The sequence below is a fragment of the Chiloscyllium plagiosum genome, chromosome 2 (genome assembly GCF_004010195.1).
Source record: "Chiloscyllium plagiosum isolate BGI_BamShark_2017 chromosome 2, ASM401019v2, whole genome shotgun sequence".
Classification (NCBI taxonomy): Eukaryota; Metazoa; Chordata; class Chondrichthyes; order Orectolobiformes; family Hemiscylliidae; genus Chiloscyllium; species Chiloscyllium plagiosum.
In genome coordinates this window covers 75,619,398-75,640,774 of record NC_057711.1, presented here as the reverse complement: position 1 = coordinate 75,640,774, position 21,377 = coordinate 75,619,398, and the positions used below count along the sequence as shown (strand labels likewise).

Here is a 21,377-nt window from a genome sequence, read left to right as displayed (position 1 = left end):
AAGCAAATTCAGTCAAATAAATTCTCTCACATGCAATTCTAGCAGCAGGAAGAGAACCCCAGCTTTTAGCTGTAACAGAGAGAGGAATTAAAGTTTCCACATCCAGCTTGAAGACTCCAGCAACTGCTATAAGCAAAAGCTAAAAGTCCTGCTCCTGTGGGAGCTTGACCCCATCCGTTCAGGCTGCTTCTATTGTTCCAACATTTTTAAAAAAGCCCTCACAAGCTGCTTTCTTTATTGGCATAGAGAATACTTTGGCACCTCTGTCTCAACCTTTCTTCATTAAAAATAAACAGGACAAAAGCCATAGGACCATCTCACTCCTATCTAACCCCAAAGCCATAATCTCAGTGGTGAAATTTCCAACCTTTTTACAAGGTCACTCTGCAGTTTACTCTTAAGACGTCATGCAGCTATAAAGGATGGACAATTTGTAAACTTCCACCATGACTAATTAATGCAGTACCAAGTTAATAGCACAGAGAACCTAAGAATCCTTTTGAGAAAAGAATCCTGTCATGTTTAATTCTATTCTTGACTATCACTATTGTTTAGACAAAAGTTTTGTGACCTATGCTGTCTCTACAGAGATGTCTACAATTATGAATGCATTCTCATTCAAGATAAAAGGCCTGTTGGCCTGGAGACGTACTTTATATAGGGTGGGCTAAAAGTTAACTTGTTTAATGTAAACTTGGCCAGGTTTCAAGAAATGTTTGATATACAGCACAGACCTATGACTATTGTTTTGTGATAACTGCAATTTCTTAAAGATCAATAAAAGATTATCTGTGAGAGCATAGGAACTGGAGAAAGCTACTAATGCCTGGATTTTCAAGGAGTTGGAACAAGTCTTTTTTTTAAATGATGGTGGGATCTGATTCTAGGGGTCATAACTCCACTTCTGACACTTCTTAGTTTTGTTGTCTCAGGGTAAGAGTCTGGTCAGTAAGCTACTGCCGTCCACGTGAAAACTGACTGGTTTCCATTGAGAGAACAGGTATCTCCTAGCCTGACCACCAACCTCACTCATCTTTCTCTCTATCTGTACACACACATACTCACTAACTCACTCCTGGAATCAGGCCAACTTCTTGGAAACTCATAGTTCACAGGTTCTCAGAGGAGTTGCGAACCATAGTGTAGATTCAGGGACCTTTTGAAAGTTAAATTTTAAAGTCTAACTAATGACCTTCACCACACCCCTCCCCTTTCTACATTTGCATGCCCTCTCCATTTTAACTTAATGCTAAATGATGCCCCCATGGCTGTTATAATCTCTACACTAGCTCATGTTCCCCATCCAAAAACATACTAAATAATGGATATTTGATACTCATTCACCCGGTACACTATGTATAAACCAATGAGCCATATAGTAACAATACCATGTGTGCAATTGCTTAGAAAAGAAATAACCATTCAGAATTTTTTTCAATGGGAAAGAAAAATGCTGTTCATACAACCCTGCAAAGTGGCCAGACAGGCCATTGAAGTACCAACAATAGAGACTGAAAACAGTACAGCTCTCAATCATGCACAAATAAATATTGAGACATTGGCAAAAGAATCACAGGAAGAATAAGGTACTCTAACCAGTTAATTATGCCTCCAGTATTCTCTCCAGTTGTCAAAGCAGAAACCCATGCTGAGATAATCCTTCTGTCAAACGTGCCTTATGAGGACATGTGTAAGAAATCTTTCAGCAGAACTTGATTGCCTCATAATGCCTCACCTGGTTCAGGTGGAGCCCATCCTGACATTGAAGCTCCTCCCTAGCCCAGAACTGGTGCATGAAAAAAAAGTCCTCTTTTCCACATGACTCTTTTAGCAAGTGTTCATCTTCTAGTCTGTGGACTGCTCCATTGATCTGCTTCTGGCTGATGTATAATGGCAGAACTTAGAAACCTTGATATTCTGATATTTAATTGAGTTATTTGTTCCTGGCACCTTCCAAACAAGACTTTATGTGTACTCTGTCCAATGTTGTTGCCTTCAACAACATGGACCACAAAACAGTCTGCCCCCACACTCTTCAATACTCTTACCTTCCAAGCCAGTTTGAGATGTCCTTCAGCTGGTACAAATTGGGCAGTATATTGTTTTGAAATCTAGATCCTGCCTATAAAGCATGTTTTATGTCCTACTAAACATTGAATAGTATTCAAAAACCATAAGGAAATTGGACTGATTTTGTTTTCACTCTGACTTCTGACACACAGATCTTCACATCAGAGCCAGGAAAGTTCAGCCGGAAGATTAAAGTTTGGATCCAAGAGTATTGGAACCTCAATGATTCTGTGGCTATAGTCCTCTTTGTTATAGGGTTTGGCTTACGTTGGACTGACCAGCCATTGCAGGCAGCTGGAAAGATCATCTATTCCCTGGACTTTATATTTTGGTTTGTGAGGCTTCTGGATTTCTTTACAGTTAATCAGCATGTAGGGCCATACCTGACAATGATTGGCAGAATGGCAAGTATTTTAAAATATTCGCTGTATTCTTTCCTACAAAAATCTGCTGTTTTCTCGATTTAAGCTGTTATTTTATGTATCATTAAATTTAGACCTATTTCTAATGATTAATTTCATGGGCATATTAAAGTTCAAGTATAAATTTATCAAATTTTTTTCATGTTCGTTAATTTGTTATGGTGTTAAGCAGAAATCTGAACAAATCACAATTTAATGGGATTTCACATTGTACAGTATTACAACAAAGCCACCAAAGTTGTATTTCTCTAATCAGAGAGCATTCCTATGATCCACTCCTCTGGCAACTGCACCTTTTAATGATATATAATGGTTGACATTGAATTAACAGCTGCTCTTACACCCCAATCATGCTTATTTCCATGTGTTTCAACAGAATGAAAAAGGGAAATCTGTAAAATGAGATGCCAATTTGCTGGCACACATTTTACATGTTTTCACAAAGTCAAAATTTAGTCTTTTGCTGGTAAAATGGATGGAAATCTTCATTTGTAAAAAACTTAGATTGTGTGAACCAGAGCATGCAATGGAGTGTTTGCAATTATACAATACAAAAACGGAAATTGCCAGAGAAACTCAGGAGACATAGCAGCATCTTCATCAGAGGAGTCACTGAACTTGAAACATTAACTCTGCTTTCTCTCCACAGATACTGCAAGACCTCCTGAGTTTCTCCAGTAATTTCTGTTTTTGTATTATATAATTGCAAACTTTCTTTCCATTTGTCTGCTCTGGTGCAATCTAACTTGTCCACAAATGAATATTTCAACTGGTTTTGCCTTTGAGAGAGTAGATTATGATTGTGTGCAATAATGAAAACTTGGCAACTCATTACACACCCTGTCCTCCTTTCAGTCTATTGAAATGAATGGAAATTAATAGGGTGGAGATGTAAAAGCAGCTGTTAATTCAATGTCAGCCATCCTATATTATTTGAAGCTAAAGGTAAAGCTGTCATAATCCTTCTGGACCATTGGATGTTCTCTCATTAGATGCTGCGAGACCTGATGAGTTTCTGCAGCAATGTATAGCTTTTGTTTCAGATCTTCATCATCCACCGTTCTTTGTTTTATATTATGCAATTATATAATACCTTTCATAACCCTGACTTGGAGGCGTCGGTGTTGGACTGGGGTCGACAAAGATAAAAATCACACAACACCAGGTTACCTTCCAAAAGCTTTATTTGGAAGCACTAGCTTTCGGAGCAGTGCCAACCACTTGATGAAAGAACTGTCCACCGAAAGCTAGTGCTTCCAAATAAAGCTGTTGGACTATAACCTTGTTTTGTGTAATTTTTAACTTTCATAACCTTGGTATGTCTCAAAGTTTTGTGAAGTGCCATTCTTTGCAGCAAACAGAGGTTAGAAAATTGTTGCAAGTCCATTTTCCCCTAGTAAGGCAACACATTGGTAATGAATTAGATTTAGAATCCCTACAGTGTGGAAACAGGCCCTTCAGCCCAACATGTCCACACCAGTCCTCTGAAGAGCAATCCACCCAGACGCATTCCCCTACCCTATCATCCTATATTTACCACTGACCAATGCCCCTTATCTACACATCCCTGAACACTATCGGCAATTTAGCATGACCAATTCACCTAACCTGTACATCTTTGGATTGTGGAAGGACACCAGAGCACCCAGACAAAACCCATGCAGAAACAGGGACAATGTGCAAACTCCACACAGACAGTCGCCCGAGGCTGGAATCTAACTTTGGTCCCTGGCATTGTGAGGCAGCAGTGCTAACCACTGAGCCTCCATGCCACCCTCTTCTAGTGGAAGACCACTAGAAGATCCTGATATCTATAATCTGCAAGTTCTGATATAAAATCAAATAGAGGATTCTGGAGAAATTGTGAAATCGAATCACCATGGATCCTAATTTGGAAACTGGTTCATGAATAGTTAACTAGCTCCTTCTAAAACTGTGAAAGTATTTCTTTGAATGCAAATGATAATTCTTGCATTTATCAAGCTGAATAACAGAGGATTAGAAATGAATTGAACCCCTTGTTAGCTTTGTGTTTGTAATAAGCTCAAGACAGTTCAAGTCATGATATGCAAAGTCATCTGTATACACTTAGTCCTGTGACAAAATAAATCTATTTTCTTCTGTTTTAGACAACAAACATGTTCTATATAGTGATTTTGATGGCAATTGTTCTTTTGAGCTTTGGAGTATCAAGAAAGGCAATACTTTCTCCAGCAGAACAACCATCCTGGCGTCTTGCTCGTGATATAGTTTTCCAGCCTTACTGGATGATATTTGGTGAAGTCTATGCTGGTGAAATTGATCGTATGTATTCAATATTTACATCTATACATGCAGTATTTAATGTCTGTAAACTTAAATCTGTAAATGGGTTGTATCCTGGATTAGGATATTGTTTTAGCAAAAAAAAAGTAATGGATAACTTAATGCCGCATTTTAATAAGAATACTTTGTAATTCTCCGCTGCCAGTCATGTGGAGATTGTGTTTTGACTTGTGTCAACAAAGCTGCATATCACCATTCCGAATGAAGGGAACTATGAATAATACAAATGTTTCCTCTTGATAGGAAACCAGGTGAAAGGAGCAAGATTTATAATATAGGATGTCATCAGATAGAAAGGAATAGGTGAGGAAAATATTCCTCGATCAAAGTGTTTGCAGAGGATTGCAACTGTACCAGCAAAGGGTGCAAATGACAAATGCAAGCAGCTTTTTCATTTTATTTTGTGCAGGTTATTGTATTTTTGATTAAACATTGAAAATGGTCAATAATAATGAGAAGAAAAGTTCAGAGAACTTCCTTTATTCTAAGGTTTGATGTGAGGTAAAGTGCCTTGCCGTAGAGAGTGATTGAAGAAGAAGCCATTGCATCTTTGAGAGGAAATTGAATTAAATATTTGAAGCAGAGGGGAGTACACAGTTATGAGGAAGGAACAGTTCTGTAGGAATAACTTAATATTGTTCTAGTCAAGATTAGACGGCATCATTGAACTAAATCATCTCCTTATGTGCTGTAAACATTTATGGTTTACATGTTAGCATGATATGAGTCTTTGGGTTAGATTTTAATTTGGACTTTATTTCCTTGTTTATGTGGGCACTGATGATTGCAAATTTGAAAGGGGTCTTCAACTGGATGGCTGGAGCACCTTTCCCAGTCTAGTGTAATCTGCTTACATAAGAGTCTGGCTGATATGCCGTATTGTTTTTGATAAATGGCACAACCAATTGCCCCTCTCTGTCTCATTCCATTCTATCATTGCATGTGTTCTACCCAGTCTTAGTGTGGGATGTGGTACACAGGGCAGAAAAGCATGGGATGAAAATTACCTTTGTGAGGCTTGAGTATCAGCAGCATTGCCCTCCAGTTCTACAGGAACAATATGTGTCACTGCTTCAGGCCTCCACTCTTCCTGGATTTGAGTTTCTATTCATTAAACCGGTCTCTCAGCACCAGTTTGGAGCCAGAGAGCTCCCACAGAACACCTATCTGATGTCAAAAGCATGCTGATGTCATGCAAATGAGTCATCTTCCTCATCATGGATCCTGATTTTAGCAGGCTCACTTTCTGACCAATAATTAGAGTCTGTCCCACTGAAATGCACATTGGTATACTTAAGAACTCCAGATGGTCACAGTAAGCACCAACTCATTTGTCATATCATTTAGCAGCTTAATGCTGGTGCTAGTTCTCTGCCAATTTCTGCACATATTCTTTGTACAACACAAAATATAAGGTGGAATTTAATGCTTACAATGGAAAGCCTGTGCGCCAGCCAGGAATCTGGCAGCGACTTAGCTGTAGCTACTCGGAGGCCCAATGAGATTTAAATGGGCACCTACTGGTCAGCATCAGGCATTCTTGGTCCTCCCTGACAATACCTTGGAAATCCTGGTACATTATCACACCTCCGAGAGCTCCCACACTGTCAGATGCTGGTAGCTTCCAGCACCAGCAGTGGTGCTGACCAGCTCCAGTATTGCAGTTTGGACCAAACCATCAAATATCACTCGATCCCCAGGGAATGGTGAGTAGGACAAGAGGTTTGCTAGAGTAAGATCGGGTAAGGGGAGAAAGGTTGATTTAAAGAAAAAGAGAGGCCCTACACCTAATCACTCTGTTCCCACTGGTGGGTGCCTGTGTAAGATAATATGCTGGCATATATGGATTTCAGTAAAGTGTTTGATAGTTTCCCCACAATAGGCTATTGCACAAAATACAGAAGCATGGGATTGAGGGTGATTTAGTGGTTTGGATCAGAAATTGGCTAGGTGAAAGAAGACAGAGGGTGGCGGTTGATGGGAAATGTTCATCTTGGAGTTCAGTTACTAGTGGGGTACCACAAGGATCTGTTTTGGGGCCACTGCAGTTGGTCATTTTTATAAATGACCTAGATGAGGGCAGAGAAGGATAGGTTAGCAAATTTGAGGATGACACTGAGGTCGGTGGGGTTGTGGATAATGCTGAAGGATGTTGTAGGTTACAGAGGGACATAGATAAGCTGCAGAGCTGGGCTGAAAGGTGGTAAATGGAGTTTAATGTGGAAAAGTGTGAGGTGATTCACTTTGGAAGGAGCAACAGGAATAAAGAGTAGTGGGCTAATGGTAAGATTCTTGGTAGTGTAGATGAGCAGAGAGAGCTTGGTGTCTAGGTACATAGATCCCTGAAAGTTGCCATCCAGGTCGATAGGGTTGTTAAGAAGGCATACGGTGTGTTAGATTTTATTGGTAGAGGAATTGAGTTTCATGCTACAGGTCATGCTACAGCTCTATAAAACTCTGGTGTGGCTGCATTTGGAGTATTGCATCCAGTTCTGGTCATCACATTATAGGAAGGATGTGGAAGCTTTGGAAAGGGTTCAGAGGAGATTTTTTACTAGGATGTTGCCTGGTATGGAGGGAAGGTCTTATGAGGAAAGGCTGAGGGACTTGAGGCTGTTTTTGTTAGAGAGAAGAAGGTTGAGAGGTGACTTAATCAAGACATATAAGATCATTAGCGGGTCAGATAGAGTGGAAGGTGAGAGCATTTTTCCTCGGATGGTAATGGCTAACATGAGGGGACATAGCTTTAAATTGAGGGGTGATAGATATAGGACAGATGTCAGAGGTGGTTTCTTTACTCAGAGAGTAGTAAGGGTGTGGAACGCATTGCCTGCAACAGTAATAGACTCACCAACTTTAAGGGCATTTAAATGGTTATTGGATAGGCATATGGACGAGAATGAAATAGCGTAGTATAGACAGGCTTCAGATTGGTTCCACAAGTCGGCGCAACATTGAGGGCTGAAGGGCCTGTACTGTGCTGTAATGTTCTATGTTCCAGGGATACTGTTCAGTTGCAGGCCCACGTGGTTTAGGTGCGCTTCCCACCCCCCCTCCCCCACTGATGATGGTTTTGGGATCAAACTGTTAAGTGACCTTTCTGTGGCCTTAACTGTCTCTGGGATAGAAACCTGTCCTTGAGCTTACCCCCACAATCTGCATCTAAACTCCATATCTCTGTGGTCCTCTTATATAACAAGAACATATAGATTGAACTGACTGAGATGTTGCCATTGATCCAAGTGAGATATAGATATGTTTCATATGAATCTGAAAAAAAAAAGATTCAGCAATGGAAGTACTGAGAAGGATACAATCTTGACCCGTGTGCGTCAGAGACAGGACAGGATTGTGAAGCAATAAGAGTTATTTGATGAAAGAGGCGGATACCCTTTAAAATACGTTTGAAATACCATCAGAAATATCACCAAACACTTTAATCCTTAATTTTATTGTTTCATATTGCAAAGAAAACATTACACTAAGTGCCAGCTATGATCCTGGAAATCATTACAAGAGATTGACTGCTACTATATCAGCAAAAACTATGTGAAACTGAGAGTAGCAGACCTTGGGTATGTTCAAATATTTCACTTGAAATTCTTAAGTAAGATACTTCCTTGGATTGAGTCTTCTAAGTACATTAGTTCCAGATAAGTGATCCTTGAACATCTTACTTCCAAAATAAAGACATCTGCTTCTACACTGCAGACCATTCAATATGTAATGGGGATTGTGCTTTATTGGGACAGGGACATGTAGTAATAGAGATATGGTAGAATCTATCAAAGCATTTTGATTAGATACAGTTTACCCTGGAGTGCAACTTGAATCTGTAGCATGAGTTGAATGATAAGCTTCCTATTCAACTGATTTTTCTGAAATGTGACAGATATAGAGGGACCAGTTCTGAATGTCAAACCAGCAGTGGAGAATTTACACTATAATTGTTAGACAAGCGTACATCATTTATTAATCATTTTAATCTATTTTTCTTCTATAATTGCAGCTTGTGAAGAAGATGCCGATTGTCCACCAGGCTCATTTCTTAACCCGTTTCTTCAGGCAGTTTATCTTTTTGCACAATATATTATACTGGTCAATCTACTCATCGCTTTGTTCAAGTAAGAACCAGTTATAAAAGAAGGTTAAACTATCTGTCCTTTAAACTGCAAAGTTTATCAAATTATAGAACTGCATCTCATGTAGCTCTGAAAAAGTTTTGAATCATTGAGATAATTATGAGTTTGTAAAGTAATATTCAGGATCACAACCTGTGACAGGACAGCAATGGCATGGTGGTGATGTTACTGGGTTAGTAACCAGAGCTCCAGCCAATTGTTTTGGAAGTATGTGTTCAAATCTCACCATGGAGGATGGTGGAATTTGTATTCAGTAAAAATCTGGCTTTCGAAGCTAGCCAAGCTTTATATCACTTGGAAATTGTCCCTTGTTCTTCAATATTTTAGATAATTATATCCGGAAAAGCAAGGGTCCCAAGCCAACCCAAAGGAAACTCTACTACAAATCTTCCTTCAGCCTGAAAAATATCCATAAACTATTATTTTGTGTTTCCTATCCCTCAGCCAATTAATATCCATATTGCATCTGTCCCATTTATTCCATGAGCAATAATTTGTCTCACAAATCTGTTGTGCAACAGATAAGTGCCTTTTTGAGTCCATATACAATATTTAAACATGGTTATTTTCATCAACATTCTGTTATCTGTACAAAATACTCCAGCAAGTTAGTTAAACATAGGGTGTAGCTTTGCTTGCTGAGCTGTAGGTTTGATATCCAGACGTTTCATTACCTGGCTAGGTAACATCATCAGTGGCGACCTCCAAGTGAAGCGAAGCTGTTGTCTCCTGCTTTCTATTTATATGTTTGTCCTGGGTGGGGTTCCTGGGATTTGTGGTGATGTCATTTCCTGTTCGTTTTCTGAGGGGTTGATAGATGGTACCTCGATCTATGTGTTTGTTTATGGCATTGTGGTTGGAGTGCCAGGCCTCTAGGAATTCTCTGGTCTTTGCTTAGCCTGTCCCAGGACAGATGTGTTGTCCCAGTCGAAATGGTTAAACATAATATTCTCCTTTAGAAATCCATATTCGCTCTTCCTTCGATCTCACATTTTTTCATGTAACTATTAATTCTATCAAAAATAATTGTTTGAAGAAGTTCCTCATAACTGTGATGATCTATACTTGTTGGGCTTATGCTTATAATCTGTTTTGAAATAGGGTGTTCCATTTACAATTTTCCAGTCCTCTTGCATCTCCCCTGAATTTAGCAAAGTTTGAAAGATTATTGTCAGTGCCTCTGTAATTTTTGAATTCATAATGTTCAATATCCTTGGACACATCTTATCTGGTTCCAGTGCCTTTATAGAATTTAAGTACCAACAGCATATCTGATGGCCTCCTCCATATCAATTCTAAAGCCTTTCAGTTTCATCCTTTGTCATAATGGCCTGGGAACCATCTCCTTCCTTTGTAACAACAGCAAAGTGTTCATTTAACATATTAGCCATGTCCCTGTCTTTAGCTGTAAATCCGGTTTTTTGGTTCCTAATCAGCCCTGCTCCTCTTTTTGCAACTTTCTTTTACTGTTGTAAATATATATAAAAGACTTTGAGATCCCCTTTGTTAGTTGCTGGTCTATTTCCTAAACCCTCTTTGCTACCTTTCCTTGCTTTCACAAGTCTTTCTGTATTCATCTACAATTCTGCTAGTAGGAAAAAACCTGACCAGAGTATTAAAAGGAAACGTTCTGCAGGTTTGATAGAGAAAAAACATCCACAGAATTGCAATTTTAAAAGGAGGAGCTATTATAACTAGAGAGACTTTAATTGAGTTTTTTAAAAGTTTGATTATAATTTATTCTGTATCTATGCTCAGGATATACATTCACAATGGATGCAACATTATGGTTTATTTTTCACTGCTTTAACCAGTTATTTTTGTTCTCTATAGCAATGTGTACTATGAAATGAAATCCATGTCTAACAAACTTTGGAAATACAATCGCTACCGTTATATTATGACCTATCATGAAAAGCCATGGCTGCCACCTCCAATTATTATCATCAGTCATGTAGCTCAGCTACTGAATCGAATTTACCAACGTCGAGCCAAAAATGAGGTGGATCAAGAAGAAGAGGATGTTGGTTTAAGTAAATAATTAAATTTATGTTCTATTGCCAATATTACAATAACCAAAGGTGTGTGTGTAGGTAGAAACATTGTAGGGATAACCTCATTTTTCATTATGTTATGATAATTTTGTTTTAACAAGGTTATGTCTGTTTCTATGAGGAGAAAGTGAGGGCTGCAGATGCTGGAGATCAGAGCTGGAAATGTGTTGCTGGAAAAGCGCAGCAGGTCAGGCAGCATCCAGGGAACAGGAGAATCGACGTTTCGGGCATAAGCCCTTCTTCAGGAATGAGGCTCATTCCTGAAGAAGGGCTTATGCCCGAAACGTCGATTCTCCTGTTCCCTGGATGCTGCCTGACCTGCTGCGCTTTTCCAGCAACACATTTCCAGCTATGTCTGTTTCTATCCAGAGTTTTATAAAGAGAATTGTGAGAATGCCTCTCATTCTGATGGACATATAATACCAGTTATTTTTACTGGTAGATCAGATCAAATGAAGTTTTCTGTTCACACATTAGTAACTAGGACATTCATGGTGCACTGCAAGTAAAAGATTAGGAACAACGGTCGGGATCATTATGGAAGTTATACCTGGCGATATTCTGCTTTAATGTTGGCACTGTGACTTGTAGATGAGTTTAACCAGGAAGAAGAATCAGTAAAAACTGAAAGAACTGCAGATGCTGTAAATCAGAAACAAAATCAGAAGTTGATGGAAAAGCTCAGCTCTTCACAGATGCTTCCAGATCTGCTGACCTTTTCCAGAAGAATCAGTAATATAAATTAGTATGAAACAGCATATTAAGAGTCCTATCAAGCTGGAATCATCAGTATCTGCCTGCCTTTGAATATTGGAAAGGAGAATTAGGTGTACTGCATCAGATGCTGTTAATGCCCAAAGTAAAAATTATTCTGACAATTTCTGCTCCATTCTTAGGCATCAGATTTTTAAAAAGTTTTGTTTGTTTCAGTTCCGGTAGCCCTTCTTCAGAACTCTAACCATTAACCTTACCCAGTGTATTCTAGTTTAAAGCCCCAATCTATCAGATTGCAAACATAGGTACTGCAAAAGTGGATTGCAAACATTTTTTCTTTCCTCAATGAATTCAATTCTAAATGATGTTCTCAATGCTGCTGTCAATGGTATTAGTTTGGTGCCCTCTAATGGATATTGAAGGGAACTCTCAGTTGTAAAAAAAACTGTCCTGAAAAGCAAGTGGAATCTTATTTGATTACTGGAATTGTATGATTGCGCATGTAAAGCAACACAGAGTCTTTAATTCCAACAGATGGAAAACACATTACATTTGATGATGTGTATTTTTCCATTGAAGTCAATTCAGACCATATTCTTGATCTATTATGAAAGTAAGATACAGCATTTACTGTGTAACTTATATGGGTGCTGAGGTTAATATTAAAGCCATGATGTAGAGGTCCCGGTGTTGGAATGGGGTGGACAAAGTTAAAAATCACACAAAATCAGGTTATAGACCAACAGGTTATGAAGACATACAAGCTTTTGGAGCACTGCTCCTTCGCCATGTAGCTAGTAAGGCAAGATCATAGGACACAGAATTTATAGTAAAGATATTAATACTAAAGCTCCTGTCTGAAGCATTTAGGGAATGAGGTGAAAATTGGCAGGTTCAGCTCTTGTGATTAAAATGGAAAGGAACATTGTGGGGAATATGATACACATTTGGCACACAGCAAATTTTTGTTCACCCTCAAACAAAAATTGAGCAAAAGCCACTTGTTGCCCAAAGGGATGGGCATCTGCCAGGAACATTCACCGCAGTATGCATGACACCCGGAAGTGTGGCACTTGTCTGCTCATTAACAGTAGTTCCATAAGGGGCCTGGCATTGCAAGAGTATGAAACAAAGGAAGCCCAAGCATTTTTCTTAAAAAAAATTGCTGAATATTTATCAAATTTCATAATATTTGAAATATTGCATTTTGTCTTGTGTAGAATTGTATTTAAGTAAGGAGGAATTGAAAAAGCTTCATGACTTTGAAGAGCTTTGTGTGGAGAAATACTTTCACGAGAAGAATGAAAATCTTCATTCAAGTGACAATGAAAGAATTCGAGTAACAACTGAACGGTAAATTTGCAGCAGTTTCCTGATTTATTGTATTTCTGGTAAATTTTATGCTTACTATGTGTTGCAACACTACTGTCAGCAGGAAGCACTTTAAAGGCAGGGGTAGTGTAGTTGATGTCAGATTAATACTTGTTCTATTCTGGGCAAAGGTTTATCTTGACTTCAACCTTAGGATAGCACCCTCTAATGGACAATTGTGATACTTCCATGCTTACATCAATCATTTTTCCAGTTCCATGACACTGTAATAGGAAAGTTTTGTGCTTGGAGCCTGTGGCCACTATGAACTTGACTGAGATTCTGTAAACTCAGTCATAAATACCTCGATTGGCATACTTGAGGAGACCATGGATCAGTGCTGTGGCTACAACTGTTTTCAAAATGTATTTAATGACTTGGAGGAAGGATGTGAATGTACTGTGGCCAAAGTTGCAGATGATACCAAAATAGGTGGATAGGCAAGTTGAGGGAGGGATACAAACAGTTTACAGAGAGATATTGATAGTTGGGAGATAAGTTGGCAAATGGACTATAATGTGGTAAAACATGATGTTTTTCATTTTGGAATGGAGAACAGAGAGCAGAATATTATTTAGATTGAGAAAATTGCAGAAAGCTGTAGCACAAGGAACTTGGGTGGTATTTGTGCATGAAACATAGATGCAGAGGGTAATCAGGATGGTTAATGGAATTTTAGGCCCTTATTTCAAAGGGGTTGGAATATAAGAGTAGACTGTATGAGGTACAGGTGAGACCACATCTGGAGTTTTGTGAGCAATTTTGGTTCTCTTATTTAAGGAAAGATATCATTTAATTGGAGGCAGTTCAAAGAAGATTGATTAGGATGATCCCTAGTATGGAAGGATTGTCTTATGAGCAAAGGCTAAACAGGCTGGGAGGGTTCTCACTGGAGTTTAGAAGAATTGAAACATAAAGGATTCTTAAGGGCTTGACAAGGTAAATGCTGAGAGGATGTTTCCACTCATGGGACAGTCTAGGATATAGTCTAAGGCATAGTCTCAGAATATAAATCTGAGATGAGAATGAATTTCTTCTTTCAGAGGGCTGTGTGTGTTTGGAACTCCGTGCCACAGAAAGCTGTGGGGACAGAGTCCTTGGGTCTGTTTAAGGCTGGGATAGATAGATTCTTGTTCAGTAAAGGAATTAGGGGTTATGAGTGAAACGTCAGAAAGTGACTGTGAAGAATGTTGGCCCAACCATGACCCTGAGATGGAAATGTGTTGCTGGAAAAGCGCAGCAGGTCCGGCAGCATCCAGGGAACAGGAGAATCGACGTTTCGGGCATTAGCCCTTCTTCAGGAACCATGACCCTACTGAATGGCAGAGCAGGCTTGAGAATCTGAATGGCATACTCCTGTTTCTATTTCTTAGTCTTAACACTTTTATCCATCAAGCTGGATCAGATTAAACCTATGGCTTCAAGGTGAAATGTTAGTCTGCTAACTTGTTATAATAACAGCACCTCAACTTTGATTTCTGTAAAGCTCTTAACACTGTAAAATATCCCAAGATGCAGAAGCTAGTAACTACATAAAGATAGTTTATGGACAAGGCTTCTTGTACGTTACTAAGAACAAATTGAACTTTTTGGAGCATATCTAATTGATGAAGTTTATTTTTTTGATATAACTTTGTTTAAAAAAATTTTGTTTGTTCCATGTTTTGCAAATCCTATTAGTTATTTAAATACTGGCTGACGGTAAAAATGACTCACTTCTTGTGTGTGTACTTCTGTACTCATACTTAACTCTCCTTAAGTTTACAGCATAATGTACTTGCACTGAAAAGCTGGGAGCATAGAACTTGTAGGAAATTAAGATGTTACATTGGATAGAGAAATTATGGTTTTAGGATTAATTATGCCATTTTTGTCTTGGTTCTTGGATGAATGATTGAATAATTTAATTCTTAGTATGGAACAAACCAAATCTGGGAGACATGCTTTCAAGTTCAAATTCTGCAAAGTTCTTTAAGGTACAAGCCTCATTTGTAGACTAGACTTCACTATATTCCATATCTGCTCATGCATCACCAAATATGTATGGTCTGACTAGGTTTGTTATCTGCCAGGTCCCTCTGAAGACTTAGTGAAGTGAGTCCCACAGTATAGAATTACTACAGAGGGAATGGCTAGACTCCACTTAAATTGTACAGTACATTAACATTTTGGTCTATTACAAGACCATCACTGAGTCACTGTGAAATCAGAACCTGATATACCTAATTTTCAACTGTTCAGATATTTTAAAGAAGAGACATATTAGACTTCAGACTTTAACTCAGTTTCTCTCTTTCTACAGATGCTGTCAGACCTGCTAGGTTTCTCCAGTTTTGTTTTTGTGTATTTTGATATGCTTATGTTTGCATCAGGATTTTTGTAACCTCCAATTTTCTTGACTGCTGTCGATTAGCCAACAGCCTATATAATGAAACAATAACATACCTTTTCAGAAAACGAGTGCCATTAAAGCAAAAACAAAATCCAAAGAACTTTACAATAACAAACAGGAAAAGGGAGGGATGACTGCTTGGATATTAGAAAAATGATTGAAACAAAATGAATCAAGACACTATTTATTTGAATTGTTGCTGTAATCAGCTTAAATCCACATTTCATTTCTGCTTGGAGTGCAACTGAAAACTCCTGCCATTCGACCAATTATCACAATAACGATTGTTGGTATATTCAAATCCAAATAACAATACTTTGCAGCATTTATGTAGGGCCTTTAAAGTAATGATACATCTTAAGGCACTTCAACTCCAGATTCCTAACCGGAGTTTATTTCAGAAACTGTAGTGACCTTAAGGAACCAACATGACTAAAATGTGTCTTATTTTCTAGCGTTGAAGAAATGGCAATGCATTTGAAAGAAGTAAATGAAAAGGTCCATTATGTCAAGGAATCTTTGCACAGTTTGGACAGTCAACTTGGACATCTACAGGATCTCTCAGCCTTGACTGTGGATACTCTGAAAGTGATCTCTGCTGTGGATAGTTTAAAAGTGGACGATGCCTTCTTAGGGAGCAACACAGAAAGCAGTGACTTCCGAAAACTGCCACATAGCTGGAGCAATGTGGTCCACCTGAATCCTTTGGACAATTTTTCTGCCAAAGCAAAGCAAAATTACTTTAGCACTCCACCTTCACTACTTCGGAACTTAGCAAACAGCCAAAAGCCGTCAGTATGTTATAATAGTGCCAACATTGTAGCTGAATTACACAAGTCAGAAAAGCAGGATGAGAACAAACTAGTATCTTGTGCTGACCTACCTCGTCCCAAGAAGAGAGGGTTGGAAGGTGGTACTGTCATGTCAGAAGTGTTATCTGAGCCTATATCACCTCATAAATATGCACAATTATTCCCATTTCCCTCCACTGTTGTAAGTTCTAAGCACACAGATCTACATTTTAATTTGTCGCTTCCAAGCTCCCCAACATCAACCGATTTAAATACAAATGCTCAAAAGCAGGAGAAGAGCCCATGCAGAACACCAATACAATTCAGCTTTCACAACATGCTCTCTGATCAGGATGAGGGTGTAAACTATGGGAAGCAATGGGACATTATTTGTATGCATCCCGAAAGGACTGATGGAAAGGTGGATACACTTTCATTGGACCTACTGGCTTCTCCGTTTGTAATTGATGCTCCCCTGCTATCAGATAGTCACAATAGAAAGACTCAGGGTGGCTATGTCAACTGGGCATTCAATGAAGATGATGAGCCTGGGATCTTCAGGGCAAGTTTGAGGAATCAAAGAAAAAAACGTATGCATTCTTTATTCAATACTAACTGCACCAATAGAGATGATGGGTCATGCCATATTCAGGTCAAAAAGTCTCATTCCTTCTCATTCAATTCAGACAGATCTAAGCTTAACAGTGAGAGCTTGGAGTCTTTCTCCAAGCACAAATACAACAGTATTTCCTACTGGATCAATCCGCTGAGAAGGAACAGCTGGTCTTCTCGAAGAAACAGCTTAAGGTTCAGGATTCAGAAGGAAGAACATTTGTGGCGCAGTACAAAAATAAAAGGTTTTAAAATTTATTTTATCCAAATGGCAATGGACAAACGTCATTGAAGTTAAGAATCCAAAGCTAAAATGAGTGTGCTTTTCTCACATACATTGAATTCTATGTTTGTCAATGGTTAAAGCAAATATTGCTCCAGCAGAATATTTTAATTGAATGTGAAGTGGCTTCTTGATTATAATTGGACTGTTTAAAAGTCTAATAAGGGCTAGACCTGTATCATTGCTACCTAGGCAGGCAGCTAGAGTTGGGAAATCTGTTGTTAATTGCCTCCTGGGAAGATTTGACCCACATTGGATCTTCATTCTAGGGCTTCAGGTATGGAATAGAACCAGTTTTGCTAACCACAGGAGGATTAGCTGAGAACTGAGGTGGGCTGCCTTTACAAATACCAGTTGTGTGCTTATGTTTTAGACCCACTAATTCTCACCCCTCACAACCTCATGCACTCCTCATAACATCTCAAGTCATTTCATTCCAACTCATGCTAACCCACTCACTACCCTTTGCTCTTATGCCATCTGTCCTGATAGATATCCAAACTTTCATAGAGAACACTTGGCAATGTGCAAACAAACAACTATCAAAGCTACTACGAAAGGTTTATTTTTAATCTTCAATGACACTACATCCCTTTCTTTTTAATTCAAAAGGGGTGATGATGATGGAAGTTAAATGGATCTCATCTGCCCTACAAGGATTTCACATCAACTTCATAAAATTGTTATTCTTACATTGCAGGTTAAGACCCCTTGCAACAGTCATAGTGGAGTGGGTTTGAACTCAGCATTAAATTCTAATGACTCTGCTGGGTTCAGACTTTCCTCATACATGAATTACTCCCTGACCATTCCTCCCTTCCCCATACCGACAAAAACTGGCTCTGTTGGAAATTAGGGCTGGACGTCTACTGGTCCATCGGTCTTGCCCACCATTTTGTTTGCTTTGTGAGTTAGTCTCAGCCTAAGTTGGACTAAACAAAATCTTGACATAAAAATCCAGTCAGCAAAATATTACAAAGCTATTACTAAAAATATAGCTAGTTCATTTAAGGATTGTAGCCAGTCCTTTAAGGAAGCAAAACCTCCCAAAACTGTCATCCTTACAAATGGGTGGCATGGTGGCTCAGTACCTAGCACTGCTACCTTACATTCTTATCTCATGATTTATCATATAATCAACACATGGACCTGCACCTACTCCGATATTGGACCATCTCTCTCAAAATAGGAACAGGATTACACCAATGTAGGAATGAATTTAGAACCTCCTCAAGTAGCTGGCCCCAGGTAGAAATGTAGGCTGATAGATACCAAGGCTGACTGGTTAAAATGCCCACCTTCATTCAATAGAATATTCAACTAGGCCTCACCCCTAACCTCTGAACCCCTTTACCTCCCATTCATTTATGTGCCCCTTTCATATGACCCATGCTCATTCAGCCAGTATCACTATGGGCAGAACACAAGAGCCCTATGATAAACAGATGAATCTTTGAGACATTCATGAAATTGTCAAAATAAACAAACAGCGATTTAAAATAAAACTCTTCCAAAGCATAATCCTTTAGTGCTCATAAAACTTTCAAAAGGAATTTCACAGTCCACTTGAAAGCAAGATCACCATCCCTTAAACTCCATCCATTAATAGATTATGATTTCTCAGCTGAAATCCAATGAGATTCTATTCCATAACTGTGAAGACAAAATTCAATAACCAATACATTAACATATTCGAAGTAGTGGAACAAAAGGCTATCTATTTATCATTCTTCTCCTTTACTAATGTACACCAAATGATATGATGATCACTCTTGCCTCAGTGTTCCCTACAAAAATTGATCCCCTAGATACAACTGACCCCCTTCTTCTACAAATAAAAAAATTATGATAGATCAATTGTAGTTATTGATCACTGAATTTTATTTTTCAACACAATGTATTAAGAATATGGCTAGGATAGGGGATAGAGTAAGGTCAGTTATCAACTGTTGGATCAGTCTCATGATGCTACATGGTCTAATCCTGGTCCTATTGTTATAATACATTGCATGGTTCCAATATAAAACTGACAAATAATTTTCAGTGCTTAAATGAGTTGAAATTTTCCTAAATCTTGTGTGGCATGCATATTTCTCTCACGAAAATTTGAGTCTTAAACATGGTTTCATCTGGCCCTAAATTTTAAAGTTCAGATTTTTCTTTTATACCCTCGTTGGAATCTGATATTTTGTGATGAAATTTAGTTAACTCCCAAGTTCTTCCCTGGTTTTAAATTCTGGTGTTTCTACCCCTCTATAGCCTTTAAAAAACCTTCATACTCCATGAGGTCAAAAACAAAACCACAGAATTGTAGGAGAACATGCTCCAGACGGCAAAAGAAATCCCCAAAGCTGCAAGTACCGGTGTGTAAGAGATAAAAAACATAAAGTTTTGTAAGAACAGAAATGTATTGCAGTATATTTTAAACAGGACAGTTTTAATGTTTTTTATACTGTCAGTGTGGACTTGTTGGGCCGAAGGGCCTGTTTCCACACTGTAGGGAACCTAATCTATTGGTATTCTTACTACTATAATATACATGCACATGTCTTTTGTCACTGTAATGTGCTCTCACAGCATGATATATGACCACTTTGTTTGCATTAGTCATTCACAATATGCACTATGATCCCTTACTGTAAGATTGACTTACTTCCAAATCCTGTATTTTTTCTGTAATCAGATGCATGAGAATGATCTGTTCCATTTATTTTGAGCCACTCTCATTTAGACAGTTAAAAATCACGCAACACCAGGGTTATAGTCCAACAGGTTTAATTGGAAGCACTAGCTTTCGGAGTGCTGCTCCTTCACCAACCACCTGATGAAGGAGCAGTGCTCCGATTAGCAATGTTCCAATTAAACTTGTTGGACTATAACCTGGTGTTGTGTGATTTTTAACTTTGTACACCCCAGTCCAACACTGGCATCTCTGAATCATTTAGAAAGGTCACCGTGCTCAATTCCTTCCCATTGTGGAATTTGTTAATATTGCACCTTGGCAAGCTGTTAGATTTCTACTCCAATGTGTTTTGGTTTGTAACATAAAGCAACAAGGAAATCAGTGAAGATTTGCTATGTCCCATGACAATCATGCCCTTTAAATATTTAATTTATTTATCAAAATCTGTTAAGACAGCTGTAGTTTGTGTTCAATTTCTGTTGGTAAACATCTGTACAAAAAATTTACTCCTGCAGTACACGAAGCAATGGAGTGAATCATCCCTTTCAAGTCATGTCATTTCACCATTTTAATAAAATCAGACTTCAGACAGAAATTTGGCAACTCATAATCTGATTGGGTTTGTTGAGTTTTAGTTATGGTTTTTGGAAAATGTTAGGATTCTCAATCTCACAAGATCTTTGAAGCTGGGCGATACAAATTCCTGTGAGATTTGCCAGATTTCCACTCGTACCACTGTCAAACAGTTAATTTAGTGCTTCAGTTGGATGGACTGGGGCAAAGCTTGCATTATTTTGTGCTGAATTGAACATGCTGTTCAAAGTGGGATAGTTACCCACACCCACCACCCACAACACATACACATTTATATACACTTTATATATTTCATCAAATTAAGTACACGATCTGCTGTTTTGCAGATAATCACAGTAGATGGGTGTTCTCAGAAGACTTTGGACTCATCTCAACAAAACGATGCTGAAAGTGAAAAGAATGTTGAAGAAAAGGAATGTAACAAAAATTGGCTAACTATCTCCACTTTTAACCAAATCAGTATGTTAATTTACACATTATTTCCATATTAAAGTGTAAGCTTAAGACATCTTCTGCAATCTGGTTTATAACAGTGATGCTTTTCCATTATTTGTCTTATAATGAATATTATGAAGACCTATTGCGTGCTTCTTTTACACTTTATTTTTCAGTAGCTACAATTCATATTTCAGTTACCAGTCACCCTTCTAGGTACTCTGGTTTCTTCCCACAGTCTAAAGATGTGCAGGATTGGTGGATTGGCCATGCTAAATTGCCCATTGTGTCTAGGGATGTATAGCCTGGGTGGATTAGCCATGGGGAATGCAGGGTTAAAGAGATAGAATGGGTGTAGGGCATTGAGTACTGTTTGGAATCACAACACAATATTGGATACACCTTCTTAGAGCTGGTAGCTATGCTGTGTGTATAGTTTTCATGCCCCGTAGCTATAGTTTAAAATAGAATTGATGTTTAGAAAGTGAG

The 21,377-nt window shown here is 38.5% G+C and overlaps 1 protein-coding gene across 6 annotated transcripts in view; it reads left to right on the top strand.

Annotated features, from left to right (window-relative positions):
• The window catches only part of trpm6 (transient receptor potential cation channel, subfamily M, member 6), a 177,285-nt gene that overhangs the window by 105,983 nt on the left and 49,925 nt on the right, over window positions 1-21,377 (top strand). For 5 of the 6 annotated variants that reach the window (XM_043712212.1, XM_043712192.1, XM_043712191.1 and 2 more), the window contains 8 exons: window positions 2,223-2,474; window positions 4,622-4,796; window positions 8,827-8,941; window positions 10,793-10,992; window positions 12,948-13,080; window positions 15,946-17,138; window positions 19,436-19,539; window positions 20,780-20,912. In XM_043712212.1, the coding sequence (XP_043568147.1) occupies window positions 2,223-2,474; window positions 4,622-4,796; window positions 8,827-8,941; window positions 10,793-10,992; window positions 12,948-13,080; window positions 15,946-17,138; window positions 19,436-19,539; window positions 20,780-20,912 (2,305 nt within the window). The remainder of the gene's footprint in view (window positions 1-2,222; window positions 2,475-4,621; window positions 4,797-8,826; window positions 8,942-10,792; window positions 10,993-12,947; window positions 13,081-15,945; window positions 17,139-19,435; window positions 19,540-20,779; window positions 20,913-21,377) is intronic. The other variant, XM_043712207.1, reaches the window with a different exon arrangement.